This window comes from Solenopsis invicta, chromosome 8, assembly GCF_016802725.1.
Source record: "Solenopsis invicta isolate M01_SB chromosome 8, UNIL_Sinv_3.0, whole genome shotgun sequence".
Classification (NCBI taxonomy): domain Eukaryota; kingdom Metazoa; phylum Arthropoda; class Insecta; order Hymenoptera; family Formicidae; genus Solenopsis; species Solenopsis invicta.
This window is the reverse complement of record NC_052671.1, coordinates 13,647,794-13,657,916: the sequence shown is the minus strand read 5'-3', so window position 1 is coordinate 13,657,916 and position 10,123 is coordinate 13,647,794. Positions and strand designations below refer to the sequence as shown.

The 10,123-nt window shown below is 34.0% G+C and overlaps 1 protein-coding gene across 1 annotated transcript; it reads left to right on the top strand.

The window, feature by feature from the left end:
- The first annotated feature begins 497 nt into the window (after positions 1-497).
- LOC105198140 (actin-related protein 5) lies at positions 498-5,253 on the top strand. The gene is made up of 7 exons (XM_011164788.3): positions 498-912; positions 978-1,292; positions 1,780-2,060; positions 2,655-2,873; positions 2,946-3,244; positions 3,559-3,739; positions 3,808-5,253. Exons 1-7 carry the CDS (start codon positions 804-806, stop codon positions 4,429-4,431), a joined length of 2,028 nt encoding a protein of 675 aa, XP_011163090.3. The 5' UTR covers positions 498-803; the 3' UTR covers positions 4,432-5,253.
- The last annotated feature ends 4,870 nt before the right edge of the window (positions 5,254-10,123 follow it).

Sequence of the window (10,123 nt, the reverse complement as noted above, 5' to 3'; positions counted from 1 at the left end):
TAATGTCAAACAATATTTATAACGTGATGAAAGATCAAACACACATACATTTGCCTTTTTTACCTTTTTCTTGAAAAGATACTATATACCTAGAATACGATATTATATAATTAAGGTATAATATTATATACATACATACGTGACAAATTTTCTATATTTCTTTTAAAGATATTAATTCTTTTTATTTTTTCAAATTCTTCTTTTATTTTCGAATATAATTTAAATTTTGAATATGATTGGTCCCGCCATTTTTGATCGACCATAAAAAGGGACGAACCAATCAATGGCTGAATTCAGCAGACTCATCATATTGAGCTAGTCTTCTAGATCATCCAATCATATTTTCAGATTTAGAAGAATATACCAATAACAGCGAGCGTTCACTCAACTATTGAGTCTGTTGAACGCAGCCAACTTAAAACATCGTATTTCTTTTAGATTCCTAAATTGGCAGCTCTGAGCGAATCATAGGCTGTGTTCCGATATTAACTGCCAGTACTGAAAATGTATAGTATATGTGACGTGAACTATAAATTTTCAGTACTGCCAGTAAAAACTACTAAAAACGGAACACCAGCCGTAGCAATAAGCAAATTGTAGATAGGTTATGTTACCCTGTTGCATCCGTTTGTTTACTTGGAAGTCGTAACTCCGTGTACTTTAGAAGCAACGGAAGTTCAATTAATATACAACCTTCAAGTTTTAAGGCAGGGTACATATTGTTCTTCATGAATATTATCGATTTCTGATTTTTTTTATTCTGGTAGAGGTTAAATTTGTAAGGTGTATCTCAAGCCAGTAGAATGGAAATAGAATTGATTGAATTAAAAGATATAAAGGCCATAGCGGATATAATACACCCTTACCCGGACCGAGTAAAGTCTGAGTGTACACCACTCGTTATTGACAATGGTAATTTATAATATATTCTTATTAAATTTCATATTCTATAAATTGACAGTACTGTTTGCTATCAGGATCCTACAACTGCAGAGTTGGTTGGGCTACCGAAAAGGAACCACAATTAATATTCAAGAATCTCATAGCGAAACCGAGAAAGGAACGTGGCAAGAAAGATGGAGAACCTCAAGTAGGAAATGACATAGCAAACATCGAAGCTGTACGATTTCAGTTAAAAACTCAATTTGATCGAAATGTAGTGACACATTTTGAAGCTCAGGAGCAAATATTTGATTATACGTTCACACACATGGGTATAGATACGGAGGGTAGTGTAAACCATCCAATTATATTGACAGAAGCATTCCTCAATCCCAATTATTCTCGTAACTGTAAGCACTTTATATGGCTATTATTATTACTATTACTAATTTAGCTATAATCTTTATATGATTGTTATACTACAAGTGCTTTCTAATAATGAGTTGCTTAACATATCTTGACACATATGCTCACAAGAATATACAAAGTGTAATGTTGCTGACTAAATTGGAACAAAGTGTATACTAATGTGTATACACTATGTACAGTATTTAGATAAAAAATTATTTTTTAATGTCCGTACTTTAGCATTTTACAATATCTGATAGATACTACATTTTCATTGTTTCAATTTTGTTTATAACTGATTAATATAACTTTAATTACTAGAAAATACAAGCTTGTAACCTTTGGGCTAAGTACAGATTTGTAATGTTATGTCAATTATGACAATTGGAACACAATTTGTGTCGTCATAGAGATATTAGGAAGCACCTTATAATAATTTATATTGCTAATTTCAAATTTCCTAAAACTTTCTACATCTATATATTTCAGTGATGGCAGAATTATTATTTGAATGTTATAATGTACCATCAGTAGCATATGGAATCGATTGCTTATTTTCATATCAGCACAATAACTGCCCACCTGATGGTTTAATAGTTAGCATAGGCTATCATACAACTCATATAATACCGATACTGGATGGCAAAGCGGATGCCACAAACGCAAGAAGGATTAACGTTGGTGGATATCACATCACATCGTATATGCATAAACTTCTTCAATTGAAATATCCAGTACACGTCAATGCAATAACGCTTAGTCGGGCAGAGGTACATATCACTCATTTGATACAATATAATTCAAAAAAACAAAGTTTTCCAGTTTAAATGTATTTAATCATTAAAATTTTGTAATGATTTTAAATGCAATTTTGATGTAACAATTTAATTTACTGATTGATATTTTTGAGTTATCTGCAAAAAGAAGAGAATTTTGATGAGAATTTAATTTTCTAAGTAGACTTTACATTGTAACAAAATAAAAATATCACTTAGTAAATAAATAAATATCCAACCATCCAATAACTGAAAAATTTATAGTTCACATTACGTATACTATAAATTTTCAGTATTGGAAGTGAATTTCGGAATGCAGCCTAAGTGAGTATCACTTAATTATTCATTAAGTGATATTTTTATTCTGTTACAATGTAAAGTCGTCAGTAAATTAAATTCTCATCAGAATTCTCTTCTTTTTGCAGATAGCTCAAACATAACAATTTTTGAGTTGTATTGTTATAGCAAATGAACAATATTACATAATAAAAATGTAAGAGTAAAATGGTTAGAAATAAAATGTGGAAATCCATACTTCATATTTTCTATTTTCCAACAATTACTGAATTTCTTCTTTTTAATTTCCAGGAATTGATACACGAGCATTCAATGATTGCTTTAAACTACCAGGAAGACTTATCCAAGTGGGCAGATGTAGATCATTATGACACACATGTTTTAAGAGTGCAATTACCGTATGTTGCGCCTGCTACTGCTCCTGGTCTAACGCTTGAGCAGCAAAAAGAAAGAAAACGAGAATTAGCACGACGGCTGATGGAAATTAATGCAAGAAAGAGAGAAGAAAGAGTTGGTATTTTATAGTTCTATTTACTTTTGCAGTGTTATTATTTAATATTTAATTGTATCTCATATTTGCAGTTAGCAGAAGATGAAGAGCAACTTAATCAATTGCTAGCAGTCCAAGATCTTCTAGAAGAAGGTGAAATCGATGAATTTGATCAGGCATTGAAATCTTACTCTCTTGCAAATGAAGCTGATTTAATAAAAATGATTAATAATCTGCAAGCAAAAGTTGAAAGAACCCGACAGAAAATTGTCGCTGCTAACTCGCAAGAGGAAAATATTGTAATGGAAGAAAAACCTAAAATTAAATCAATTCTTCAACCCAAAGATCAACAGGATTTTGATGAATGGATTGCTGGAGTTCGTAAGAAAAGGTAATTTATATATATATTATTAATATTCATTATGGTTATTTATTAACAAATTATTAACTTATTAAATTTTAAACTTATTTATTAACAAATTATTAAATTTTTATCTTTTTAAATAACAATTCATTAAAGGCTACAACAAGAAATTCATCAAAGATGATAGCGTTTAATTCAACATTAATTTGAATTAATTACATTTTAAATTAAAAAATTCTTCAAAATTACTATATATGTTTCAATCTTATTTGGTCTGCTTCAGTCATAGATATAAAAAAATTAAATAACGTAAAATTTTAATTTATTTTTATTTTTTGTAGACAAGAAATATTAGATAAACGCATGGCAAAGAGACAACGAAGACAAGACATGGCGAAGCGAAGGACAGCCGCCGCACAGGAGAGGATGCGCATAATTAGTCAGTTAGCGAAGAAAGAAAAGCGTGATGACGATTTTGGTATGCGAGACGAAGACTGGGACGTGTACAAAGTCATAAATAGGGTATATATATTTTCCTTCTTTTATTGAATTGTCTAAATTGATATCATTTTACAAAAATTTGTTTGTAGGAAGGTGGCGATTCAGATTCAGAATTGGAACAGGAAAAACTATTGGAATTGGAAGATGTTTTACGTCATCATGATCCAGAATTTGATAATGCTGGATCTAGCGTTCCTATGGTTCCTGGGGAAACTCACCAACTTCATGTAGGCGTAGAACGTTTACGGGCACCAGAATTATTGTTTCAACCATCTATGATTGGTTCTATAGAAGCCGGAATCGCCGAGACAATCGAATTTGTTTTAAAACAGTACACTCCCGAAGAACAAACACGTCTTGTAAGCAATGTATTTCTTACCGGTGGATCAACAGCATTCCCAGGATTATTGGAAAGATTAAAACGCGAACTGCGCGAAATGAGACCTTTTGGATCGAATTTTCAAGTGAATATCGCGAAAAATACCAGCTTGGATGCCTGGTACGGTGCAAGAGACTTCGGTCTAAATGGTAATTTTCCTGAGTACTTAGTCAGTCGCAAGGAATACGAGGAAAACGGTGGAGAATATCTCAAAGAACACTCGACAAGTAATACTTACACTCGATCACCCGATCCTTTGCCGATGATACAAGTACCTGTAACATCTGAGCAAATTATCGTAGAGGATGCCGTAGTTGATGTAGAAATTGAATAAAAGTATTTATAATTCGAATTCGTATGATCAATTTTATATCATAAAAATATTATTCTCAAATATTTCCGTTATAATACTATGTCATACAAAATCTATTATGCCATTAAATTATGTGGACAACAATTATATGAACAAAATAAATTGACGAATTTTTTTGCTCGCTACTGTATACGTGAAAAATTTTAAGTACTTACCTTGTGTTAAGTACATTTTAACAACTAAAACTTGTATATAAAATATAATTCGATTACATAATATACATGAATGATAGACTTTATTATTGAATGGATATCAGCAAAAGATATAACCAACTTTTGTTCATGGATACCTACTTTATTACACAAGTATTTCTGTTTGTTCATTTTATTACGAACAAACTACATTGTAGTCTGTTTGCTGATCACAATATACAGTTCCCAAACATCGCATTTCGCCATTCAACACAATTACGCAGGATACGTTTTATACGTTTTTTTACTTTTCTTATTTTTCGAGGACAATTCGACATCGGCTTCCGGGCGTTCTTCGTGTAGCCTAAAAAATTATGAAAGTGATCCCTCACCTTAGCGATAAGATTGATTTTACAGCAACCTCAGTTACAAATCTCCGATTCAATCCGCGAGAGCTTAAGCTAACATCACAATATAATAATACACTGAAATTATCGAGGCCCCATAGGCAGTTACAACTAACACTATTAATGCTTGCGCAACGCGTATCAATAAAGGAACCCATATCGCGACTTTAATGTTCGCGATTGTGCTCGAACTTAATCTGACATAGAACGAAAAAAAAAAAAAGAAAAACTGATATCGTGCGCGATGACATCACAAATTCTTAGATCACAAGTGCACAGCATTTGTTCATAGTACATATTTGATCTTAAAAGAAATTCTGCATTTTATACAATATTGCGTACTCACAAAATGTATAAAATACAGATACAAACACACGATGTACATGATGTACATTGTCATAATATAGGACATGTTTTGTTTTATAGAATCTTCTTTGCACATAAAATACATATTTCGCTTTTACATAGATAACATGCTGAAATAAATTGGGATACATATAAATACTTTCTATTAAAACAATACAACATAAATAATCTAATATATTAAAAGCGTACAATATTCCGAATATTTGCAAACGAAAATTATAAAGCTCATTACAAAATTTAAATAATCCTTAAAACGACCTTGTTGTAAGATAATGAAGCTGGAAACGAAATGATACTCATCTTCACATAATAATTGATGATCTATTTTATGCGTTTATCACACATAATCGTGTAATGAGCTTATGTCGAATTTACAGACGTGTCTATTTCGTTCGCAAGATTCATCGATGAATTATATGTACCTCGACACAGCGCAAAAAAAAACTTAATTTAAATATCCTTTACAACTATCACAGTTTGAGGTCGCTGCAAATCAATGTCTTTCGCCTATAACGACGCACTATATCTTATGAAATTTTCATTCAGTGAATGGAAGGATAGGTGTGGAGGACACTTGGGTAGTTTCGTTTACAATAAGATTGAGGTAGAATCCAATCTGCAAATAAATTACAACTTTTGATCCGCATATGCTATAAGTGAGGGGCTACTTCCGTCAACAATAATGTAACATTAATTAAAAATATACGTAGCATTAAAATGACACCGCGACAATATGATGATAATAATGATGGCAATGATTACAATGATTAACAATAATCATAATGATGATCATAGTAATAATAATTATAATAATAGAAGAATGAAAAGTAATAATAATTCACAATAATAACTAGTACAACAACGATTAATGTTTTTCTGCAATATAATGGCTGTATGCATTTATATATTTATATATATATATATACATATATATTTATGTATATGTATATCGTATTCGTATGGTGGGGCAAAGATTGACAGCTATGTACAATACATGCTTGCCTTAGTTGTACCATTTTTATATTATACGCACCTATACCCTTCGCGTTAATTATGTGACAATAATAATAATATTCCGATAATGATAATAATCAAAATAATTACAATAATAATAATCGTAATTATATTAGTATCGTTTGCTCATAAAATATCCTACATGTAACATGTACCTGCAATAATAACTAGGTATGCAGTATGTACGTAAGGAGGATGTGTTCGGATAGGATATGTCGATAAAAACTATGGTATACCAAGCGTCAACTTTTTATTATCTCTGCTATCGTTTGTCTCGTTTCTTCTGTTATTTTTTTTTTAATCGTTTTTTCGCAAAATGACTATTACAAAAGTGCACATTACTCGCGATTCTTACATTTTACTTTATACGTACATACATAAATCGCCGTAGATCTATCTACTTTTCTTCATTGTCGTTTATATTAGTTCGGTAGCGTTTATTATTTTCTTTCAGTTATAATATATATACTATATATATATACACACACACACACATATACATATATATAGAGTATACATATATATAGTATATATATAGTATATTTATTTTATTCTCCCTTAGCGGAGCACTACGATATCCCCTTGTTTACATCATACATACATACGTACGTACATACATACACACTTGCGGGTGTATATAACACGTGACATGATACTTTCTACGCATTGACGGTACATAGGTATATCTTATCATCGTACATCGTATCATAATTTTGTTCCTCCTTGTGATTTTTAAAACGCGATATTGCTGACGCGGGTATACGTCAAATACCACGACTAACAGCAACCCCGTCGCTTGCCCCTACCCACCCCAAAGTTACTCGTCAAGGATTTGACGACACGCAATTCCGGACTTGCTTTCGTTCGTTCTTTTAATATCAAGGCTTTAGGCACCGTTCAAAAACTCGAGTTGAGAGAATTATTAGCGATAGAGAAGAACTTACGCTTGTACTTACGGCCTGGTGACTCTTAGCACCCCCCCCCCCCCGATAGACCAGAATTAACATGTATTAACCCTTCACAGCTCGTAAGAAGGAAACAATGTAATCGGTGGAAGTTAACGGTAAAACATATTTCCCAGCATATAAAAATAAATTCAATTCAAAGTTGCTATTTATTTTAATTTGTCCGAGTTCGCGCTTTAGCGTTCCAGAGCATTTTTGGGCTCAAATAAATTATTAAAATACGAAATGCACTATTCATTATTTTGAATTTGGATAGTTTAGGTCTCCATTATATTATTTTTAGATTCAAATTAATTGAAATACGAAATCAGCTATTCATCATATTGAATACATTTATATCCATATTATATTATTTTTGGATTCAAGTGGATTCAAAAAATTTAAAGCGCGAATTCGAAAATGTCGAAATGAATTCATTTCTATCCATTTCAATTCATTTTCATTTGCTGGGTCAGCAAAAAAATATTTGTTTAACGCAGGGTTTCCCAAATTTGTGTGAACCGCGACCGACCCGCTTGTAAACATCTACGACTCATCTAACTTTAACAGATATAAAAAAAAACGCGGGGAGAGAGGTAAATTGATTATTTATTTATAATCACTTTATTCCTCCTACTTTTTAATTTTTTATTAAATATAATTTTATAAATCTATTTCTCTAATACGAAATGACGTATGAAGAATGCGCTCACTTTCTATTTCCGTTGGTGACAGCTTTTCACGCCGACATCGATGCGAATCATTTTTATTATGCGCAAGGAGTTTGATAAATGTCGTAGTTTATTCCATCGAAACGTAGCTCAAAATTTTGTTCGCGATCCATACTTTGGGATGCCCTGATTTAATAAAGATGATCGTGACAAATCGTATTAACGTTACCGTATGAAACTCGAAAACTTTCCCCGAATTCACAAATGAATCATATCTCGTTTCCAAACTTAAGACATACGTAACAAGACTAGTATTCATGCGTAAATTATGATCAACGAAATCTTACATACTTTGAAACGTGTAGATGTAGAACACCTTCGACTACGTTAAAACTTTCCATAAATATCGTGGACCTCTTTACATCGTGGTCTATCACCTCTGTGCACCATTATTGCGAAAAGTGTGACGGTAAGCTGTAAAGAGTGAATGCAAAGCGCGCACTCCCGCCGTCGTTGCAAAAAAATATCGTTGGACGAGGAAGACCGTTGTCATATGTATGTACATGTGCAGATTTCAAGTGCATGTGAAAAGTGTCTCAAATCTCTCGTCGGGTCGCTACAAAAATATCAATATTATTCTCAAATAAAGAAAAAGCGAAACGGGACACACACACGCGCCGTTTAATCGGCCCGAGCGTGCCCCTCCCGCCGTCTATATCTCTTTGTGAATCGATTATTTCTACACGGTTCAGAAAAACGCTACGTGACATTTATCTCTCAACGTTGGTTGTTCAATCCCGACGTGCCTCCATATTACATCCTTTCCCCTCGACCGATCCGCTTGACGCGCGCCGGTACTCCTTTGTACATCTCTTTTACATCGTATTAAATCTAAGCTTGGGTCGCGCGAGAGAGAGCGAATCGCCCGAGTCGAAACGATCGCCGCTTCCATGTCGCTCCTTGTGGCGATAATATTCTTATCTTGGGGGAATACAAAGAAAAACGGAGCGCCTAGTTTGTCGCGACCGCCACCTCCGAGGACTATCTCTTATTGCTGTAAAAATTCAAAGTGTGCTAATTATTCTTTCCTCCCATTACCCTCCCTATCCCTCACTCGACCGCGGAAAGATTGCTTTGAGAATCATTGCCCTGACAATAAAGTTTTTCTTTTTCCTTTCTTCTGCTACGTATTCATGTATATGTATATATGTGTGCGTGCGTGCGTGCGTGCGTGCGTGTGTGTGTATGTGTGTGTGCGTGTGTGTATGTGTCGCGCGTCTCCGCGTGTCCGTTTCCAAACTAAAGCCAGTACTAGAAGTGCGTGTCCCTCTTTTTTTTTTTAATATATATATATATATGTATATATATGTATATATATGTATATATATTCCACTGTGGACTCTGCGACACCTACAAAAATTCCTACACTACTTTATTACGCAGGCCTCTATAAAAGACTTACGGTAGCACAGTAAACCCCTATAAAAATAAGAGCTATCCTACGTAAACGTATTACAAAAATAAATGGCATTGTACTCTGCTAAAGAAGCAAAATGGTACAGGCGCAATGTCGAGCGACGCGAGCATTGTCAATTCAACTTCCCCCCCATTTCTCCGGCTTCGTCGAGTTCATTCGGTTTTAGGTTGTCTGTCTCCTTCGTTCGTCGGACCCCGAGACCGTTCGCTAAAAAAATTCGAAAGCTCGAATTCCTTCTTTTCTTTATTTTTTTTTTCTTCTTTTATCATCTATCGCCCCTTCTGCGAGACCTTTCTCGATCGACCCCCTACTGAAAGTCAGCTTTAATTACATCACGTGCTGCTCGTGCCAGGCGACGCGAGGGTATAAAACGTTACGAGCCAAGGGCTGTGCTTACCGGGGCTATCACAAGTACGGAGTCGATCGCACGGCACGATAGAGCACTTGGTAAAGGTAGTCGGACCAGGAACTGGCTTTAAAGTATCGGGAATGAAACGTGGTGCCCTCCGATAAAACGTTGCCACTTCTCTTATGGTATTGTTCATTGGAACGTTCAGAGAAGCGCTCTCATATCTGATCTAATCCCTCCCACGCGTAAGCTAAAGCGCTGATTATCAAATTGGTCCTTTCCCTGACATCTCCG